The 23,757-nt window shown below is 34.3% G+C and overlaps 1 protein-coding gene across 1 annotated transcript; it reads right to left on the bottom strand.

The window, feature by feature from the left end:
- Positions 1-733: 733 nt before the first annotated feature.
- On the bottom strand, positions 734-22,527 carry LOC123559787 (neurogenic locus notch homolog protein 3-like). The gene is made up of 18 exons (XM_045351887.2): positions 22,413-22,527; positions 18,297-18,425; positions 16,933-17,079; positions 15,543-15,692; positions 14,586-14,741; positions 13,495-13,614; positions 13,033-13,182; positions 11,648-11,788; positions 10,659-10,823; positions 10,040-10,165; positions 9,180-9,329; positions 8,335-8,475; positions 7,852-8,037; positions 5,203-5,328; positions 4,211-4,360; positions 2,903-3,025; positions 2,059-2,216; positions 734-1,007 (listed from the first exon to the last, which is right to left on the bottom strand). The coding sequence occupies exons 1-17, from the start codon at positions 22,525-22,527 to the stop codon at positions 2,068-2,070; spliced, it is 2,424 nt and encodes an 807-aa protein (XP_045207822.2). The 3' UTR covers positions 734-1,007; positions 2,059-2,067.
- Positions 22,528-23,757: the final 1,230 nt, after the last annotated feature.

Below are 23,757 nucleotides of genomic sequence, written 5' to 3'. Positions count from 1 at the left end.
ACTAGGTGCGAAATGAAATATTTAGCGGTTTACCGTCAACGCTTAGAACGCAAAGACGTGGCGTCGTCAAGCGTAATGTTTGACGTTCCGCTAGATGGCGCTCTGTCACCGACTGTTCAATGGCGGTGTTGATACGATAAATTATATGTATGTTTCGTCCTAGATTGCTATGTGTTTTACTTTGTCAATGTATTTGTGTGTGCATGTCTGTTATTTATACATCTTTGCGTACACAGTGATATGATTTTGATTTCAGGGTGCTGCATTCTTCGAACTTGGCATTTCCTATTGGATGTTCGTTCTCTGAAATACGCCATATAAAACTTAAGATGTTCTAAATTTACCAACATGTGCCGTGTTTCCATTTTTAATTAGGTTTGTATTGAATGAGGAAAACAATGGAGAAAAACACCTACTTTTTTACCTAACTATCAGTCCATCGCTAAAATTCGTTGTCGGAATACAACAAACAAACAAGTTTTCAAGGATGGCGTTGAAGTTCTTTTATTCAAACAAAACAATAATGTATAAAAGGAAAACTACCTATACCATGATTCAATATTGATGGTACTTGATGTAGAATATCAGTAAAGCATGGAACGAGGTAAAGCAATTTCACTACGTCACCTCATGTCCATCCATTGAAGTGAAAAAAATAGTTCAGTGTAACAATAATATAACGTATCACTGCACATGTCGCACTGAACTCTCCAACAGTAAAAGTTACATCATATCCAATTACAGAGTATTTTTATTCAAGTTATGTTACAATTTAATGCATTTCATCCTGGTTTATGACACAAATATCGCAGACAATCCTGCACGTGACAAGCGCGTGACCAGGTCGGGAATACTTCCAGCAACAAGAACGATGCGGTAATTGGTCAAACCAAACATGCCTCCTTCATATTGTTGAACTTTTTTTCATATACTAGGTCTTTTCCGTTACTCATGAACCAACATTTTTTTCACTTGACGACAGACAGGTCCAGGTTTCGACGATGACTCTGGAAAAAAGTAAACAATTTATTTCAAAAACTGAATGAACTTAAGGCACTTGACCTCCAGGACAACAACAACAAAAAAAAAAAAGAGAAAATCTTCTGGTATCAGGATTTTATTGCTGTACATTCAAAGAAGTCTTTAAAACTTAGTAACAAGTACTTATATTACCTATATACACATATAATACTCTTTTTCATTGTTGGGACCATTTGTTTAAAGTAATTCAAAAACTAGTCAAGGTTTAAACAATACTGAGTGGACATGAAGAACTGACTATAATGACCTGTAATCACTCCATATGACCTTTGCTTTCAATCAACATAGTACATGTAGGTACACAGTCTAATAGTGATGACTATTTCTGCCAAGTTTAAAAGATATAAAACGGATATAGTTAGGATACGGACAGGCGACGTATCAAACCAATATGTCTTCTCCAAGTATTAATATAATAAATAATTATATATAAAAATATGAAATGGTCGTAACTGTAATGAAAATAGTCTAATCAATTATAATTGTTTCTTTACGTTTATCTTCACATCATACCTGGTAATCCCTGAAAGTCGTAAAATGCAAAATGTACTATAAAAGAAACTTGATACTCAGTAACTAACATATGTAATATCAAAGGACCATATGTTGTGTACAACAACTCATGTAAACAGATGCCTCGGCTTGTTCATTGTGTTGGGTAAATCCGCCAAAACATGTATACTATAGGAGTTGATTACGCGCACAATGCAGATAAGGAACTTTTCATCCATTCCTTTACGCCCTCTGTTGGAGATAAAAAATACTGGCTTTAAACCATACATTGTTATTTTATACTAATTTGATTTAGCTCGATTGTGATGAAACCTTCAAGTTTATTGGAACCATTCTCGAGTCCACTTCGTGGAAAAAAAACAGTATTGGTGTCATATGAAAGGTCATGGTTGTGACCCCAGTGGGGCTGGAACCCCCGACCCCTGGATTGAGTTCCCTCTACAATAACTATGTACGACAAAGCAAAATTTATCATTCTTCTTGCCATTGTTTCATAAAACTCACCATTGTTGATTAGGTGTCACTTCCTAACACCTTTTTCTTGATAAGATTTGGTTTGCAAAATCCAAACTTGCTAAAACCGCCGCCATATCTCTCACATACGCATATCGGTCCATACTTCTGTGTATCGACACATGAAGTATCTTCAATATCTTTATAATCTGAAAATATATAACAAATAATATAAATAAAACAAGACCTTACACTGAGCAGATTCTTTACATGACTAAAATGCTTAAATATTTGTTTCGTCTCAAGAAATTAAGAAATTAAATATGGGCTGTCGTTATAGCCTATCACGTGATTGAGTCTTGAAAGAATTGAAATCGCTTAGTTTATAAATGATACGGTAAGTACTAATGTATATCAATAAATGTACAGTACAGTCCATAAAATAAACAAACGTGTTTGTAAACATGGACGGATCCAAACGGAAGGGGAAGAAAGAAATATTTCGATGGCAAAATACAATACATATCGTAGTCCTGTCTAACCTATAATCCGGGTCAGTCTATTATATAAGTACAACAACACGGTTGACCCATTTAAACGAGCTGTAATGACGCATAATGTTATATAAATTATGTTGAGGCCATTATACATACGGTTACATACATAAGTTGAAAGTATCTGACTATGCAAAATTAACAACATTTCCAAAATACTGTTTTATTAGGTTTTAACTGCATATTAATAATAATACAAATATAATGATAAAAGAAATATTCCAACATGAATTGATCAAATAATAGTTACATGAACAGATATCATTTTATGTCATTTGGTTTGCTTTTCTCACAATTACATACTGTCAGTAATTTACAATAAAACTGCTTAATATACTAACCTTCGTTACAATTTTTCCCGCGTTTTCTCCCAGCTGGACACTGGCAGGTTATTCTATCATATTTGACACATTTTTGATTACGGTCACATTCATGGCCACCCCAGTTGCAACTCCTTTGTTCGTCTGCAAAATACAAGTTCTTGTAAAAATTGCACTACATGCAACTATTCTGAACTCTTCTCTTTAAAGCAGCATTTTTGTCAGTTTTTGAAAAGCAGTTTTCGTACAGTATTTGGTTTTAGCATGGGAAGAAACTGTGTATCACGTGTCGCAGATTTCTTTTTGTACTGCTATGAAATATGTTAAGAGCCTTTCTCCAGAGATGCAGCCCCGCATTGTTACTGCCTTTAAAATACATCAAGCTTCCTGGTTGATATTATTAACATGGATAATCCGGTGTTTGATACAGTGATTGAAGCCATTTATTTCAGATATAAGTAAAATCAAATTTTGGTCGATTCCATTGTTGCAATTCATTTCAATATAATATCTTTATTCCATCCAAATATGTGCGATATACTGAAACACTGCACAAAATATGAATAGAAATGAAGTAACAAAACACAAAACAATACATATACATTACAGCTAACATACACATCATGTTAACTTTTCAAATAATGGATTAACAACGCGAATACTCACAGTACAAAAGACCCTTTATAGACTCATTGCAATAAACTGTACTGCACATTTACGTATGGTGATGATACCAGACGGGAAGTTCACACAGAGGGAAAGGCAAAGAAAGTTCAATAAAACATATCCTTTAAAATTTGAATCCCACAAAGTCACGACTAAACGAAAAGATCGTTCCGGTTGAAACCACGAAATTTTATTCACACGAAATTAACCGATTTTATTTTATGTTTTTCGGTGGTTTATCGAAATATAACGGTGAATTATATCCTGATAAACTCACTGGCCACTCAGTGAAAATTATCAAATCTGATACCCGGATTAACGTCAAAAAGTTTACCGAGCGTACTGAAAGCCGGAAACAATATGACGATGACGCCGTTAAAATGACGTCATCTTTGCGATGCTTCCTGATAAAATTTCCCGCAAATTTCGACATTTTATTGAAATAAACACAACAAAAGTAGAGTTTTAGACATAAAATAAACAGAAAAATTGTTGGTATCCATGTAATATCACGGTAATTTCACTCGTGAACACCAAAAGTTGTTATTTTCACTCGTGGCTGCGCCACTCGTGAAAATATCACTTTTGGTGCCCACTCGGTGAAATTATAACGTGATATTACACCGAAACCAACAATTATCCTCTATTTACAGGAATACTTACGTTCCTTTGCTTTATCGTAATAGCATATAGCAGGTTCCTCAGCAATAATTGCTTTTGGGGTCTCAACACAAACACAAACACTCCTGCCATCTGGTAACCCAATACAGTCTGTTAGGGCGGACTTCCGGCACTTATAACATTTGTACATATCTGAAAAAACTCGTTTACATAACAGTCGTATCAGCAAGCATGATCTCATTTAAAGTCGATTCTTTTAGTGATCCTTTACGAGTTTTGTAAAGGAATGTGTTTAATTTAACATTACTTACAAGTTGTCTGCTTGAAAATGTGTGTTTGCGAACATTACATTTCCTAGCATATTACCTCTATAGTATACCTCACTTAAAAGTATCATGAAATCAAATCTAACGCTAATTCTACTGCACTGGACCACATAGGCAAATAAATTGGTGGAAACACAAACGCAATGTTTAGTACAGTAGGTGCTGAGGCAAATGATTTTGTTGAAAAACAATCGCAATATCCAGTACTGTAGTTAATGATGCGAATCATGACAATGAAATAATTTAAAGTGTACAGTAGGTACTGAAACAAATAAATTAGTGGAAACACAAACGCAATATCCAGTACAGTAGGTACCGAGACGAATCATGACAATAAAATATTTTGCTTTAATCAGTACAGTAGGTACTGAGGCAAATAAATTGGTGGAAACATGATTGCAATATCCAGTAAGTAGGTACTGAGGCGAATCATGGCATTGAATTTATTTGCTTTTATTTTATTAATGCCTTCCCATATTTACGCACTCTTATTATGAATAAGTGACAGCATTTTATTTTATATACTATGAAAGTATGCCTAGTCACCTGATAAGATCACATGTTCATCTCATTAAATTCTGTGGTCCAGTAGCAATAGAATGATAATTAAATTTCAACTTCGAGGTAAGTTTCGTTTAATTTATTAATTCTACATGGTTTACGTTAATTTAATGTTGTGATATACGATCAAAACACAATATAATTTACCATGGTGGCAGAGCCTCCCTGTTTTTCCGACTGGACAAGAGCATATAAATCTTGTATTGTCCTGGCCCTTCACTTCCATACACACACCTTCTTTACATATATTGTGATTACCATCACATGGAGAATCTAAACACAGAGAAATGTTTCCAAACATTACAAAAGACTTCACCAAAAGCTGAAGAAGTTTCTTGGAAGAGTGCACTCATTTTTCTTGTTCTTGTAAGCTCACCTAAGCAATGCTCAGGTGAGTTTTTGTGATCGCTCGATGTCCGGCGTCTGTAGTCTGTCTGTCAACATTTAGATTGTGTATGCGATAAAGGCGTACTTTTCAACTGATTTTCATGAAATTTGGTCAGAATGATAACCTTGATGAAATCTAGGCCAAGTTCGAAAATGGGTCATCTGGGGTCAAAAACTAGGTCACTAGGTCAAATCAAAGAAAAACCTTGTGTATGCGATAGAGGCTGTATTTTTCAATTGAACTTCATGAATTTTAGTCAGAATGATGACCTTGATAAAATCTAGGCCAAGTTCGAAAATTTGTCATCTGGGGTCAAAAACTAGGTCACTAGGGCAAAACAAAGAAAAATTTTGTGTATGCAACAGAGGCTGTATTTTTCAATTGATCTTCATGAATTTTGGTCAGAATGATTATCTTGATAAAATCTAGGCCAAGTTCGAAAATGGGTCATCTGGGGTCAAAAACTAGGTCACTAGGTCAAATCAAAGAAAAACCTTGTGTATGCGATAGAGGCTGTATTTTTAGCTCACCTGAGCCAAAGGCTCATGGTTAGCTTTTGTGTCCGCTCAATGTCCGTCGTCCGTCGTCAGTCGTCCGTCGTGCAACATGCGTCGTTCTAACAAAAAAAAATCTTCTTGAAAACCACTGGGCAGAATTAAACCACACTTCACAGAAATTATCCTTGGGTGGCCCCCTTTCAAAATTGTTCAAAGAATTGAAATCCATGAACTCTGGTTGCCATGGCAACCGAAATGAAAAATTTTTAAAAATCTTCTTGTCCAAAACCGCTAGGCGTAGAGCCTTGATATTTGGCATGTAACATCATCTAATGTTCCTCTAGAAAGATTGTTCAAATTGTGCCCCTAGGGTGTAAAGAGGCCCCGCCCCGGGGGTCACAAGTTTTACATAGACTTATATAGGGAAAAAATTTAAAAATCTTCTTGTCTAAAACCACAAGACCTAGGCCTTTGATATTTGGTATGTAGCATTGCCTTATGGCCCTCTTCCAAAATTGTTCAAATTATAACCCTGGGGTGAAAATAGGCCCTACCCCGGGTGGGGGTGCGGTCTCAAGTTTTACATAGACTTATATAGGAAAAAACTTTAAAAATCTTCTTGTCTGAAACTGCAGGTCCTAGGCTTTTGATATATGGTATGTTGCCTTGCCTTGTGGTCCTCTACCAAAATTGTTCAAATTATGCCCCTGGGGTGAAAAAAGGCCCTGCCCCGGGGGGTTTCAAGTTTTATATAGACATATCTATAGGGGAAAAAATCTTCTTGTCTGAAAGTTCAAAGCCTAGGCCTTTGGTATTGGGTATGTAGCATTGCTTGGTGGCTCTCATACAAGATTGTTCAAATTATGCCCCTGGGGTGAAAAGAGGCCCCGCCCTGGGGGTCACTTGTTATATGAGTTATATAGGAATAAATACTTTAAAAATTATCAAATCATATTTCCTAGAGTGCTTAATCATAATTACCTGATGACCCGAAGTAATTAGGGGTCACTTGACTGTGACCTTGATCTACTGACCTACTTTCTTGTTTTTTAAGAATATAGTATACAGAATACAGAAATCTTTATTCAGATTTGAGCCATGAGCTCCTCATCACTACAACATGTACATATTAAATCAAGGTCATCGGATTTAAACATATTTACAAAGCATTTAAAACATAGTTATCACTATAAGTGTCAATTACATGTCTTATTATACAAAAACAAATAAACATTTACCAATTACAAAATTAAGGTATCATCAATAGAAGGTATAGATGAATAATATGATCTTGGTATATACAATTTGAAATACATATTTAATTTTCTAACGTATTCCGTCTTACTTTCAAAGCACAGTTGATAAAACAGGCTAGATTATTAAGTGTCTCTTCGTTTGTACATGATAAGAGTTTAATAAATTTCCACATATTTGGTCTTTCATAGCAATATCTGTCAATATAACGTTTCCTCAACGTTTTATATCTTGTTTTTTAAGATACAGCCTTGAAATTTGGATGACATGCACAGTTTTTCACACCAACCTTAAAACTGACTCTCAGTGACAATGAATATGACCTACTGACCTACTTTCTAATATTTTAGCATCAGTTTGCCATTTTAAACATGTGGCTCATATTATTCAGGTGAGCGATTCAGGGTCATCATGACCCTCTTGTTTTAAAATGTAGTTCTTTTTAATGTCGGAAATTCACACTTTATTTTGAATATTCAAGAAACTAGAAAACAGTTTTTAAAATAAGAAGGTTATCTTTAGTTTCATGTTTCTATCCTCTGTTTCAGCCTTTTAAGCGCAGTCGTCCAATTTGCTAGATAACTCGTTTTGTACACATAACGATATATATCATTAAAAATTAAGGGACAAAGTAAAAATGTAAAAAAAATCCTTTACCTGTTGCGAGAAGCGTTGTTTTTGCATTTTGAACAAGTCTATAACCAGTTGACTCCTTGAGTTGTGGAACACAGAACCCGTACTTGTTGTAATGATAGCTACCATACTTGCCGCACAAACAAATTGGACCATACAGCATTGTATCAACACAGAAGAATCTCCCGGCAGGTCGGTCAACTTGATAATCTATAAACAATTTTTTTTCAAATTAGTTATTTTAGAATTATTGTAGAAAAGAATTCACTCCGGATAAAGGGATTGAAGAGACCACGGTTCAAAACCCGGCACTGTAATAAGGACCAGCAATTATTCGATAGGAGTCGATGGGTCTGCATTGTGTCTCACTGTATCATCATATCGAAACGACCATTTTTTTTTTCAGATAGTTTACTTAATAATATATGAAAATGGCGAAAACTACAATAAAATGTCTCATGTAATGAATTTTGCAATAGTCAACTTTGTCAACATAGACTATACTACCTTCTTGACATCTTTTCCCGCGCTTTTTGCCAGCAGGACATTGGCACATATACAGCCTATAGTCGTTCTTTTGAGCATAGTTGACGCACTCTTGGCCTTGATCACATTTGTATTTATTATTTTTACAATCCTTTTGTCTCCCTAGAAAATGACATAATGCCAGCAAAATAATTATACAATTACGGTGCTTGGAATGTATCTATGGAATTTTATCACTTTTGCATATATTGTGCACATAGTATCTCATATTTACACGATCATTTTCTGTACACGTGACGTTTGTTTTTCGAATCGTGTATATCCGTGCAGTTTGTAAGGACGTTAATAAGTAAAAAGCTTAAAATATACAGAAAGCTTAAATCTACATATATAGTAGGTTTTTACCAATATAAAAATATGTTTTTATGAAACATAAGGTCTGAAAAAAAATACGCAGTGCAATCCGATAACATGCAGACAATTAGGAATTAACCATAAAATTGAACAAGCTTAACATTTAACTTAACAATTCAACAACCTGAAATTCTTTTAATAGTCATATATTTCATTTAATTTTGTATTAAATATTCATTTATGCTGTTGAAGTCTTGCTCTGTGTTGAAAATCGTGACAAGAATTTTTCAAAGATATTGTATACTTCTTATAATTTCTTAAGACTTTTGGAGGGCACTTTATTCTGGGAAGTACGTTAAAAATATTATTAGGTGTGCATAGATGGGATGGACTTTTTTGAACTTTAAATGCACACACAGAAAAAGCAATTCGTATTACATGTAAATCTAATTGATCATTGCTTGCTGATGTAGATCTACAATTGAAATAAGAAAAAAAGCTAAATAACATACACGGTGCGCTTTTTTTAAAGTAGCAAATTAATGGCGGGTTTCCTTTTTCATTTGGATTCATTTCGAGACATACACATACAGCAGTTCCATCTGGTAGCCCTATACAATCCCTTCTTGCCTCTTTCTTACATCTCCAACATTCTATCATATCTGAAAAGTACAACATTTTCTCTTCAATACCTTAATAACACTTCGCATTCTATCCCATCTGAAAGTACTGTAGTATTCAAATAATACTGTATTATTCTATCTTAATTGAAAAAGGAACGACCATAGACACTGCAGTTGTAAACAATTGTATGTCCCGCGTACAACAAAACAGGAAAGCAGGGATCTCTAAAGTAAAAGCTGCAGTGATACTTAAAGAATACTTTATATTCTATGGCATTTGATAGAGAATTGATCATTACTGTGGACACTGCAGTAACGGACAAATATTCCACTACTAACGAACTTTTATCATAAAGTCTCCAGCGAAGTCGTCTCCAAAAACTGAAAGTATATGGCTCTTAGTGAAACCTGTTTAAAGAGAACACGTGAGGGAGAGCAAAATGTCGTCTCATACGACAGGTGGTCTTTTAATACAGGTTAAATACAGGTTCAGTATATATGAAATGCACTATAAAGGGAACTAAAATTAATGGTCTAATAACACAGGTGTTTGCTTAAAACAGGTGGATTCTTAAACAGGTTTGACTGTGCTCTGAATGTTACAGTCTCTGAATGCACAACGACCTGCTATTGCCACCCTGGAAATAAATAAGCCCCTCAAATGTTTAACAAAATACAGTGCAGATTCAAACAAAATCACTTCTATAATAATTTTGACATCGTACTAGTATTTTCGAGAATGCTATTACCATGGTGACAGAGTCTCCCTGTATAAGAATTAGGACATGCGCAGATGAAATTCCCGCCCTTGTACTGTTCAGTTTCTATGCAAACACCTCGACGGCATTTGTTCTCGTTGATAGCACATGGACCTCCTTAAAATAAAGAAAATAAATAAACAGTTGTTATAAGATGTGGAGGAGAATATACAAGTTTACAAACTTGACAAATGTGTTATTCACCGAGCCCGATAGTCCGAGGTGAATAACACATTAGTCATGTCCCTAGACTTGTGTACTAAGAGATGATGTATATTATGTATATGGAAAACAAGTTTGTTTACAAGAATATCACTTTATTCGGCGATTATCACTTTCTATTGGCCTCTTTGAGAACAGTTAAAGATCAATGAGATAAGGGGAATTTTCAAGTAATAAAATAATAAATTTTCATATAAACATACATATATTTTTAATAACTGAAATATACTGATAAGACACATTTTCCACATATACATGATCTAATATTATAAAAATATTTTAAAAAGGCTACTGTCAAACTGAAAAATAACAGAAGAACAATATTGGTAATGAGCAAAATATATATATAACAATATTGGTAAGGAGCAAAATATTGATATCAATATACCAGATCCTTTCGGTTTAACCACGGCGCCATGTACTGTTATTTCTGGTTTACAGAAGCCGGGCCGTTTCCCCGTCTTGCCGTATTTATAACATACACAGAAAGGTCCGAACTTTTCTGAATACAGACAGTCCGGCTTTACGTTTGTAATTTTCATGGATTTGTAATCTGAAATTAAAAATAATCATTATGAACTTAATTTATGAATTGTAATGAACCGATTTTAACCCTAGTAGGTTCGATTTTCATGGACACGGACGTTGCACGTTATTTAAACATGTGATGCCTTTGTACCATGCTTTATGACTATGTCATAAGTTGGTTTATGTTTGAAGATCAGACCCGTACATGACTCTTTTTACATATCAAAACACAACAATTCTGAATTTTACAGAAAATGAAGTATAAAAATAAAAAATATACTTAAGCAAATACTTAAGTTCGTTATATTGTGCTTAAATAGAAATATCATATTTGCGTGACTGAAATAAGTACTGCAGACAGATACTACTAACCATAGTTTAATTTAATTATATATACATTGGTAAGAAAAAAATCAACATTAAATATCAGTAGCTTAAGCAATAGCATGATTTTAAAATAACAGACTTAACTAAGTAATTACTTAAGTTTTTTCGTGAAATCGGGGCCATATGTTGAGAATGTGAAAGCTTAAAAGAGCCCGGAAACAAATAAGATTTCGGTGTACTGCTGGACGAACATAATGTAAGCAAACTAATTTTCTATATAAAAAGAAATCCATTTATGCATTATGCTTTTATGGACCAAGGTAATTCATACGATGCAAGAGCGAAGCAAGCAAGAGCTTCCGGTCACCTGCAAACCATTTAAGGATTTTATCTTACACACTATCTATTTAAGTTTTTCAGTTATGACCTGACTACACCTGCGATGTAGCAGCCAGTGTTCTTTCTGTTTACTCTTTGCCAACGTAAACACAGGCAATACAATACTCCCTGTTGTTGTTCAACCTTCTATACAGTCCATTCCCCGAGTCCTTCCAACCGGACATTGACAGACAACTTGCATCTTATTATCATCTTGAGCATAATTCACGCACTCCTGTCCTGGATCGCACTTATTTTTGTTATGTCTACATATGTCCTTTCGATCTGCAATTTTATACAAAGTGAACTTTAATGTTATATCTATTTTGATGATTATCGCAATCGTTAAAAATTAAAAAAAAATGCGTTCACGATCACAGTAAATTGGCACTGTTCGGTATTTCCAGTCATGCAATGCTTTACCATTCTGTAAATGTTGTAGAAGTATTGCCAAGGATTTTGTCTCGTATTACCATAGCCAATCACAATAGGCAGAAATTAGTCCACTTGACCACTGTGGCTCCCTAACAGTTGTGCACGGTTCTGAACAGAAGAATTATGTTTCACATACGTGTAAAGAATGTTAACGTCTACATTTGCTCAAAATTTCAGTATTCTAAAAGTCACTGATGAATATTCTTCATACATATATACGCCTAGATAAAAACTCCTATATTTGTTGTGGAGAATACGTCAGTATGCATAATTCCTTACTGCAATTAATTTTTCTTTTTACTTAACCTTGAGCCTGCTGGAGGCAAGTGATTCTGTCTTTTCGACCAGTGCAGACAAAGATCAGCATGCGCGTCCGTGCAGGCTGATCATGATCTGCACTGTTCGCCATTCAGTTAGTCAATCACCTTTTGGTATGCTGCCCTTTTAACAGTTAATGGTACTGTCAAAATTGAAAGATGGACAAGTTCATAATAGAAATTTAGGAAGGTAAGGGTTAAAAAAGACTGTATAAAATTTTGTTCTATTTTTTTTTTTTTTTTTTTTTTTAGCGAAATGAAATAATTTCAATACCGATGCCGATGATAGTTGCAGTTTTAAATACAGCGTTGGCATTCTTAAACTCTTTCTCTCTCTACTAATATATATATATATAGTCAACTGTTCTGAATATAATTATATCCCTTAACGCAAATTATCTATATATATTCAATGTATCCTCGAGATCCAGTTAACTTTCAGAGAGAGAAAATATAGCTTCTCTGGTCCCAATCAGTTATAAAGACTAAAAAGTCACTACTGATTTGTGAGACATGAAAACAGAGATTTGAGTATATATATGCAAATATTGAACCAGTACGAATGTGTAGTACAATTCGGGCTCGTATATAAAGCAGTATCGAAACTAATCTTATTGGGTTAGTGGACTTGCTGTGGCATGTGCGTGTTCGTTTGTACTGCTAGGCGCTTTGCCGTAATTGGTCTGGTATATTGTGGTGGTGATTTAGTTCGTATTAATTAATTCTCTCTACTATATATATATATATATATATACACAAGTTCAAAAATAAGCTTACATGGCTTAGCTTTTAGAAAAAAGCAGAGTGATGGTGCTGCATATTTGTCTGTTTTATAATACTCCAAGCAAATGCATACTGCGGTACCATCTTCCAACCCGAGACACTCAACTCTCTGGTTCTTTATACATTCTGAACAATACGGTGTTTCTGTAATTAGAAACTTATATGTGCAGGTCAGACAATGTAATGGTCAATTACAATTTGAAAACGTTTGGACTTAGTGATAATTTGTTTAAAGTTCAGTTAACATGTAATTTGATCTGTTTGTGAGTGTACTTTTTAAAATTGCGTTTAAACTATTTTGTACATATATATAAGGACCTTAACGATATCGCCATACTGATATGATGCATGATGTGGCGAGCGTAAGTCAGGAAATCCTGTAAAACTGGGAGGTTCTTTTTCGCCAGCATTATAATGTTTTCATCTACAAGTTGAATACATGTATAAATAACTTACTGAAATGACAATATTTGCCATGGTATGAGCCATGGCATTCACAGATGAACTTGTCCTTGTCTGTCCGGAAGCACGTGCCGTGACGGCATTTGTTACTGCTGAAAGAGCACGGCCCATCATCTGCAAATATCACACGCAAGGTATGCTATTGTCCTTACTTATATTACTAGCATGAGAATAGAAGAATCAAAGCCTTCGGGTGTTCGGTGGGAAAGGCTTTGGTAGATTTGTAGATTTATTCTCCGTTTTATGGCAACTGTTGTGTACCATTAACAGCTAGGATAAAGCAGAAAATAACTGAATTTACATTTTATCAATCAAAAATATCATGTCACCCATGTAATACAAAAACTAAACTTCACAGTGAAATATTAACATTCACAACCTTTACTTTATAGATGTCACACTTACAAATTGCGCTATCAATAATATACGTCTGCTCTATTTGTCACACAATAAATGCCAGACTATTTAAAATATATGAGAAACAAATACAAATGTGCCTCAAATCTAAGATGAGCTCTACGTGACCTCACATGAAGTGATCAAAGGGACCTGAAATTCTATTAATAATCAAGACAATACAAGTCTATATAAAAGACCCCCTACATGTCCTTAAAGTGTGTCTGTTGTGGGGGGGGGGGGGTCTTTTTATATAGACTTGTATTGTCTTGAATTTTAGTGGTGGTGGGGGGGGGGTCTTTTAATATAGACTTGTATTGTCTTGATCATTGATAGAATTTCAGGTTCCTATGATATGACAAGCCGGAAAGAATTGATGTCACCATGGGATGGCATACCTCAGTGATAGATCATGTATAATCTAATTGACTAATGTGAATGGAGGCTGGCGATATTATAACAGCTTGATCATTGAGAATTCATCCGCGATGTTCATAAACGGAACTAAATATTGTAGCGCATGAACATCTTTTGTGATTTGATCAGGAATACAATACATATTCTATGATTGTCAGAATTTAGTACACTTGTAACTTTGGTAGCGTGTAAACCCGAACTCCAGAAAATAAACTTACAAGGACGGTTCTAGAAGACAAAACTGAATATACAAATATATATTTTAGTCTCACCGCTCAAAGGTTCTATAAGTTTTGGTTGAACCAGCTCTGGTTTGCAGAATCCGTACTCGTTTCCTTGTCGACCATACTTTTTGCACATGCATATTGGTCCATACTGGTTTGTGTCAACACAGGAGAACGCATCACCCGGTATGTCGGTCTCGTAATCTTTAACAATACACATGATTAGGCGTAAAAAAATTGTTCGTTTCCGGTATCCCGACCTACCCTAAATTTTTGGTCCGACCCTAAATGCTTTTATGGCCTTGAAGAATATTTTTTTCAACTTTTTAACAAAAAATTGCAAAACTGCACTTTTTATGCTTTAAACATGGTCAGTGATGTTAGAAATCAACTTAGTGATGCTTTAAAGGCATAATCCCCTGATTTGTATTCATTTTTTGACACAAAAATAATTTCCGAAAAGTCTCCCTTAATAAAAAAAAATCCAATTTTTTTTTTAAATTTCCGACCTACCTACCCTATTTTTTTTAGCATGTTACCGGAAACAAAGAATTTTTTAGGCCTTATAATAAATCATTATTAAATATTTACACTATATAAGGCAAAATCCTGCATTCAAATCACTGGAAATCGGAATACATGCGTTTATACTTGAACGAATATCAGTCAATAAGGTAGGAGCAATTTCAAAGGGTGGGCTGGAACTTTACCAAACTCTTCGATAACATTAAAGCAACCCAAAAGAAAAATAAAACGAAATGCATTTCCTTTACACAATCACAAATATATGTTTAGTAATACCTTTTTAATTTTTTATCAATTTTACTGTTTCCCATTAAAAGTAAATGATGTTGTGTCAAACGTTAGTGCAGCTAATGTTGCTCCCTTCAACGCCTAACACCCTCAATAAATAATAGAAAATGTTATGTTACAAAATGGCAGAAATTAGCCGTCATATATTAATCATAAATATGCTAAGCTTATGATAAAAGAATGATATTTTACTGTGACCTTCTTCACAATTGTTAGCTCCGCGTGTGTTTCCTACAGGACACTGGCACACCATAGCCATCTTGTTTTCGTCTTGAGCATAATTCACACATTCCTGACCGGGGGTACAATCATGATGCCCCCGTTTACAATCTCTTTGTCTCCCTGTAAATTGTTTAGGAAATCCTGAAGGAAATGATTCCCGAAAATCAATGTAAATTTTGTTTCGGTAACCTACCTTTGTGGAGACCACTTTTCGTGAACGAAGTTTTATTATATAGCCATATATGATACTTCGTAGTTCAATATTTAATCATCTTCTTACATTATAAAACAAATAAATAGTCAAAAATGTATATATTAATATTTCAAAACAAAGCACTGTGCTGATAGTGTGACCTTATGCAAAATATTTGCATCCAGACATGTCAAATAATTTAAAACTGACAATGCATAACAGTATTTTAAGAAGCTTTTATTGTACATATTATTTTAAATGGACAGCAGCTCCAGTGGATAACGGTATACTTGTTCGAAAGATCAATTTTGTTGTTCAAAAAAAGAGTTCAGCGCAGTAATCTGTAAAATGAGCCATGCCATGAGAAAACCAACATAGTGGGTTTGCGACCAGCATGGATCCAGACCAGCCTGCGCATCCGCGCAGTCTGGTCAGGATCCATGCTGTTCGCTTTCAAAACCTATATACAATTAGAGAAGGCGTTAGCGAACAGCATGGATCCTGACCAGACAGCGCGGATGCGCAGGCTGGTCTGGATCCATGCTGGTCGCAAACCCACTATGTTGGTTTTCTCATTGCACGGCTCAAATTCTGTTTTCATCTGCGTTCGTATCACAATAAAAGTATGGTTCAAAATAAAAGATTTTTTTTCATATCTTTACTTGATTATTCATCATACTTATCACTTATAATACCCAACTGATGTTGATTCATGATTTTCTAAATATTTCATCAAAGTTTGCTATTTAAAATTAACGAAACTAATGATACTGGAGATAGCAATATTTTTTGGATTTTTTTTGTCATTTCTGTCTATTTTATTTATAGCCCAAATTATTGTCAAGAGAACAAAATTGCACACGTGGCAGACATGAAACATGACAAAGTAATCGCAAATAATTGCTTATGAGAAATGACCAGATCTCGCATTTCAACCAGGTATTTGGTACCATGAGAACTGACCAGTTTTCGCATTCTGACCAGGAACACATGGGAAATGACCAATTTTGCATTCTGGCCAGTAGGTACATATGTATCTGGTAACGTGAGAAACGACCAGTTTTCGCATTTTACTCAGGTATCTGGCACTGAAAAATGAGCAAATTCCGCATTTTACCCAGATATCTGGGCCAGTAGCTGTAACAATCATAACCAGTAATCACATACATGGTTTTCTTCTCTTGAAGAAGCAGATTGACGGCGAATCGTATTTCTCATTCTTGTATTGCAGACAAATGCAAATTGCCGTGCCATCATTAAATCCTGTACACTCCTTTCTTGCCATTGGTTCACATTTCAGACAGTCAGGCATAGCTGTAAGAAGGTTTAAAGTTAGTTAGACAGCAACAACAGCAAATTGTAAAACATATTTGTCCTATTATTAATGATGACCACTGTAGAATGATGTAACCTTGACCTTTGACCTAATGATACAAGAACAGATAGGTCCGGGATTGATTACTACAGACGGTCAAAGATCAAAGCCTTTGGAAATCATTTTCAGTTTTAAGGTCACAGTAACCTTGTTATTTGATCTACAGACTTCCGAAACAAATAGCTCAACTTTGTGACCTCGCATCAACTCTTAACATCACCCAAACGACATTAATAGTGCATAGGTCATTAAGTCCAAGTGTCCTGCTGTAAACTTTTAAGTTGCTAGGTTCTGTAATATTTGTAGATAATTAAGCTGATTATTTGTTATGCAATGCAAGAGTGCGAAGTGTAGATAATTTCTAACAAGGTCTTTGTTCCATTGTTTGCCACTTCCTTCGATCGCTATCATAAATGTGATAAGATCTAAAGAAGACTGTATAAGAATAATTTGCATAATTCGAATATACTGATTGTCAAGATATTAATCTGTGATTTCATTGGTTGAAGATCCTAAATTGAAAAGATAAGAAATAATGCAGCATCCAGGTAAAAAAGACAGTTAGTTAGTGGACATCCACAGACAAGCGTGTTTTACTTTAATGTTTAATTTTTTGTTAGTCCGGTTAACCGACGTTGAAAGTGACACTAAATTTCTTATCTAATTATATTAACTGGATAACCGGTGTTCAAAAGCTGACTACTTATTTTGTTATAAATTTATACCTTCTGTTAATTTGAACTATTGTGGATAAAATAGAAATAATAAAATTGCACAGAAACGTTCGTTCGTTCTATATACACCCGACATCCCAGAATTGACGGCATCACACAAGGTCAAGATTACGCCTAGAGATAAAAAATCAAATAAATGTAGCTTAATTGTGTGTGCTCAATATCTTCTTAACCTTGGTTAGCCTTGTCAAAGCGACATATGCAATCTGCACTGCCAAGGTCACCACATGTAAGGTCAATGTACAATTTGAAGGTCAAAGGTTATCTCAACATTTTACTGTTTCTGTATTAAAAGGGCGTGTGTGGATATTAATCCCCTTTAGTGATAGGTTGATTGCTCCCTTTTAGTTTTGTATTTTGGTAAAGCTTCTTTTTGTTTGTGGAAGAGGTTGTTTCTGTTAATGATTTTTAGTTTAACTCACATTTCTCGCACAACAGGCCGGTTCGTTTTGGTGGACATGCGCATAAGTAGTTTTTCCCATTGATTTTCTCTGTCTCTTTGCAAAAACCATGTTTACACTTGTTTTCTTCATATTGACAAGGGTGGCTGCCTGAAACAAACATTATAGAGAATTTTGTTCTTTCTTAAAAAGTTGTGCAAAAACACCCCAAAATTTTGCAACAGTAAAATTTTGAATTTAAAAGCAATCTAAAAACTAAGACTCTGAAACAGTGTAGGCCAAATCACAGGCACGGGTCCAGTGTATATTTTTTTGTTTGATATGAATTTTTTCACACAAATATACTTTATATATGTTAGTCAAATGAAAAAAAAATCGGTGACAAAAAATCCGGTCACAATATCATATACATGGAAAAGGTGAACTATGCGAGCGTAACGCTATGGGAAGCTATACTCGGCAAACTTTTGGAACATTTCAAAATCGAAGTTCATACACTTGCAGCCGCTACCTGCATGATTGCATCTTCGAAACATTTAAAGCCTTCGATAAATACTAAACTGATCCCATAAATTGCTTTGAAATACACAGTACAAGTCCCTAGGAGCGAAATATTTCAAATATCCCCGACGATTTCAGCTGCCAAACGAAGTGATAAAAACCAGGAACACGTCCACTATCCGGAATGAAATCACCGGGGATAACTGAAATATTTCGCTCGTAGAGACTTGTACTGTGTTTTTCAAAGCAATTTGTGGGGTCAGTTTAGTATTTATGGAAGGCTTTAAATGTTTCGATGTTACGCTCGCATAGTTCACCTTTTCAATGTATATGATACTGTGACCGGATTTTTTGTCATCGATTTTTTTTTCATTTGACTAACATAAAAAAGGTTAATTGTGTGAAAAAAAAGGATTTTTATATTAAACAAAAATAAATAAATAAACACTGGACCCGTGCCTGTGGACCAAATGTAGTCAAAATAGTTAGTCTAGATTCTAATGTAGGTAAAAGTGGTTTACAATAGTTAAATATACTGTTACTTCAGCAGCATATTGAAGGTAGAATATTCAACGACCCAGATATATTGGTCGCCCAAAATAAAATCTATTTCAGTTAACTTATTGATCTCCATTGCAACGAATGTAAAATGTAGTAGTACTACTACTACTAGTACAGTACAGTGCTGTAGGGCCTAACAACTTAGATTCTACTTTACTGAAAAATCTTAACTGTACTGGTACTGATGATAAACCCGAACAGAAAATGAGTTTTTTTACCTGTAACTTTTTTATTTCTGCACATTGAAATCAATGGTCGGTATCAAAATAAAGCTTAACCTTTGCTGAAAACTTTACATAATTCAAATTTATATTTAGTAGGGTAAAATGGGGTAACTGGGACAATGGGGAAACTGGGACACTTTACACTTTTCAGTAAATTGGGGTAAATATTGGTTACATTCCCTAAATAAGTTCATATGTTGAAAAGAACATTCAGTGTTAAAGCCTATTTTGACAAAACTTTTTCTACCGATGGATTGGAAAATATTTTAAGAATCGATTGTCTTTGACATATGTTGAGAGTATTACTTATTAAATAAAAATAAGAAAACATAAAATTACACGCTGTAAATAATTATGTCTATTTTTTTTCAGATGGTGCATTAAAATATTCTCGTTATGTTCCTGTCTAGTGAAACGCACAGTTGAAATAGTCGTCTGACTTTATAGATGTATTTGCTTATATGTGGTCGGTATATCAATAAGATCTTAAAGATATTTAATTTCGATACGGCTTGACCATAAATGTGACGTCATGATAATTTTGACGCATGAAGCTGGTTCTTGTATATATGTAACATCGCATTAAACTTGTTTGAAATATTGAAGCGTATTATGTATCATTGCAAATCAAGGACAGGGCATTATCTTTTTAAAATTCTATCGAAAAGTATAATAATTTGGTCTTAATGACTTTCATTTTAAATAATAAAGTGGCCTGTCTTGAACCGTTGCGTTGACGTCAGACAACGACGTTATAAAACAGGTGCTTGTTTGTGAAATATGGCAAGTCTAAAATATTTATATTGGTATGTGTTGATACCTTCAGTTATGGGAAGAGTGGCAAAACTGTAGGTATCACATTACTTTTTCATACAATGGGATTTGTTTTTGAGAAATTACAACATACTTTATTTTGAACGTTCCTTTTCAAAAGTGTCCCACTTACCCAAATGTATTAGGGCAAGTGGGACACTGTAGTTAAGAACAAAGTTCTCCATGTTTTTGTTTTTTGAACAAACTGGATGCTGGAAGAAAAAGAGGATATGCTCCACTGGACAGTGCATAAAATGTTGTACATAACTGGACATAACCACTATAAATTGTTAACTTTTAATCTTTTTCCACGAATGAAATGAAAAAAGGAAAGAAAGTCTAGTAATGATGAAACTCTGAAATTTTGTAAGTATACCACTAGTTCACAGGCGTGGTCATAATCTATATTAGCTTAACTTGGGTGCAATTACTGAACGTTTTCTACCTGATACCAAGTTTACATGATTCAAGTAACTGTTTAGTCACATAAGTTTATTTAAGGGAGATCGTTCCGTAAACCCCTCCCACTCATTCCGCGTAAAATCTGGGGAGTTTAGAATTTTGAATAGTCTAATAGGCTAATACTGATATTTCTTTCATGTTTAAAGAAACTGTCGGCAAATCTTATATTAATAAGTAGTATTTATACTAGGTGAAGCGTAGAAACCAACTGACAGTCAAGCCAACTTGGTAGTTCTTTTTGTTAATTACTCCTTTAAAAGATGACGTTATGCCAAATATTGGTCAGACAACACATTTTAGGTACAGTTGCCAATAGTTTCCGAGAGCGTATGCCCATGCGTCCTTCTAGATCTCCTTAACCCTGCTTTCATTCCCCTCACATCTCACCCCCTCCTCCCCGAGTCTTCCTGTATGCAAAAAAGCTAGTTAATGTCCTTATTTCTTTGTGAAAAAAAAAAGACACACATTTCAATTGTCCCGTTAATATTTGATAAAATCTATGTCTTAAGACTGTTTAAAATTTTGATCAGTTTCAAGTGTAAAAATCATATATATAAGTACATAACGGATTATGTCAAGTTTATGTTTAATTCACACATAGTTATTTACACTTTTAACATTTTTTTATCTTAAACGATTTATATTATAAGGATATATTGAAACAAATAATGACATAATTTAGGCAAAAATTGGACATATTGATTTCTTTATGCATCCTTGTTTTATAAAACAGTCATAAATTGTAATTAATTAATATTGAGCTATATTTTCAGTTTAGACTTCTGTTTTGATCTGTGGACACAAATGGTTTCATTTGTCATAAATGCGACTTAATATACACAATTTTAATACAACTAAAATGTCCCAAGTTACCCCAACTGGGTGGGGTAACTTGGGACACTTGACCAATGTTTAATTAATTTATAGTTAATCACAGGTTATCAGGTATTTGTAAAAGTTTATATTCGTCATATATTATATAGGTTGCGCATACTGAAATATCAATAAATCCAGTTTATATTTTGTCTTTCTAAAATATTACTCAGCAGTGTTTCTTTAAGTGTCCCAGTTACCCCATTTTACCCTAAGCAAACTCACATGAAGTGAGGGCCTGAAAGGGGTATGTAAAAAGGGGACTTTATGAACGCTGACTGATGATAAAGTCGAACCCTTTGTCATTTACAAAATTTTCTTGGTATTATTATATTGAAACTTTTCCCAAAAAGCTGCAACAGTCATTCCTGATCAAGTAATGAAAAGTTAACAAATGTCAGGTCTTCATGTTTCGACAGTGAGCATGCGCAAAAAAAAAAAACACCCTCTTCCCCAGTAATTTTGGATAAATATTTTTTATACAAATTTATGTAAGTCATTTATTTATACAGAATATTTACCAATTTTGTTTTTGTTTACACCAGTTGGTGTTGTAAGTGGAAACTATTAGATGGTGTGTTCAATTTTATAAATAACCGATTGCAATCAAATATTTCCAAGGTGTTCGACTTTATCATCTGTCCGGGTTTATCATCAGTACCAGTAGACATAATTTTGTCAAATAATAATGTTAAATACCTACTTGCTCTTTTACTGGATATGTAAAATTCACCAGAATCTGCCCATACTTTGGTAAGACACAAGTATAACATAAAAATGTTTAATATTTTGATTGTCATTTTTGTTGTCATCGCCATTATAATGTTATGACGTCATATAATGACGTGAAATGTACCGCATCTGTTATTGTTAGGATGGCATTTGTTATACCGATCGATTTACATCTTGTATGCCAAGTATGAGTTGTATCATCATGCGCGGCGGAATCTCAGGGAACGTATTAGCCTCGGAGAGATTACGTTCCCTGAGATTCTCCTTAGCATGATGGTATCTTGTGTATTGCCTAATTGTCTAACTGATTTATCGCATGATTGTAAACAGTAAACTGAATACATTTTTAAATATCTTAAATTCAAAATATTCAAACTATTTAAAAATATTTCCCTTCTATTGCGCATTCCTTTGGGGAAAATGACGTTTTCAAGGGCAGATAACTCTTTTTCAATACCGGTGACCTATGAGTTCTATTGCATATGTTTGTTTCTTAGATGATTGTCTTTCAATATCCAAAGTTCTATTATTTGGAAAAAATTCTCCCCGAATTTTAGCGTAGTTTAATTTGCATAAGCAAAAGCCTGAATCGCTGAAAAGATTCTCGAAATAGATGTTCAAGTTTCATCTGAACTATCAAATTCAAGGCAGTTCTTAAAGCAGTTAGGACAGGAAAAACTTTTTTACAACCGTAGTTTTCAAGTGTGAAGCGTGTGAACTTAAAGACTTTTTGACAGATATGTATTTTTACAATTAAATTTATAGATTTCTATTATATTATTTCAAGCCTATAGATTTAATCTTGTTCTCAAAATTCAGGATGCAGAGTCTATCTAGAGTCACTTTGTAGTTTGTATCTTTAGGAATGCAAAGGACATGTCCCTTCTTGGGAAGCCTACAGGGTTCTGTTATGTTGACTGGGGGTTCCGTTATAGCGAGACACAGATATTTAGCAGACGTCTCACTCTCAAGCACTTGGTGATAGTCATGCAAGAATCCCATATCAATAAAATAAGTTTTTATAAAGAAATATGCTCGACCTCTTCAGCGGAAATATTGGTCCACGAAAAATACAGTGATATACCAGTAAATGTTAACAGATCTGAAGTTTTGATATTCATATACCCGATTTCACTGAGTGAGTGGCGGCATAAGTGACATAAAAACACAAAAATACCAAGTAGAGATCATATATCTTCTATGAGAGATTTTTCATCTAAAATGTGCTTATAAACAAAGTTATCACATGTTTGACTTCACAGGAGAGTAATAAAGCCATTAAATAAAAACGATAATACACTAGTGTAATAAGCTTT

Source organism: Mercenaria mercenaria, chromosome 10 (genome assembly GCF_021730395.1).
Source record: "Mercenaria mercenaria strain notata chromosome 10, MADL_Memer_1, whole genome shotgun sequence".
NCBI lineage: Eukaryota > Metazoa > Mollusca > Bivalvia > Venerida > Veneridae > Mercenaria > Mercenaria mercenaria.
The sequence above is the reverse complement of the archived record's forward strand: the minus strand, read 5'-3'. Positions and strand labels throughout refer to the sequence as shown.

Bases quoted from the DNA above. Each gene is read 5' to 3' on its own strand.
- LOC123559787 (XM_045351887.2), bottom strand. From the start codon at position 22,527: ATGGCGATGACAACAAAAATGACAATCAAAATATTAAACATTTTTATG. The intron at 8,476-9,179 runs GTATGTTATTTA...GTCATTTTCTAG, and splicing joins CTTTAAAAAAAGCGCACCGT to GGAGACAAAAGGATTGTAAA. The intron at 5,329-7,851 runs GTAAAGGATTTT...CTCTGTGTTTAG, and splicing joins AACAACGCTTCTCGCAACAG to ATTCTCCATGTGATGGTAAT.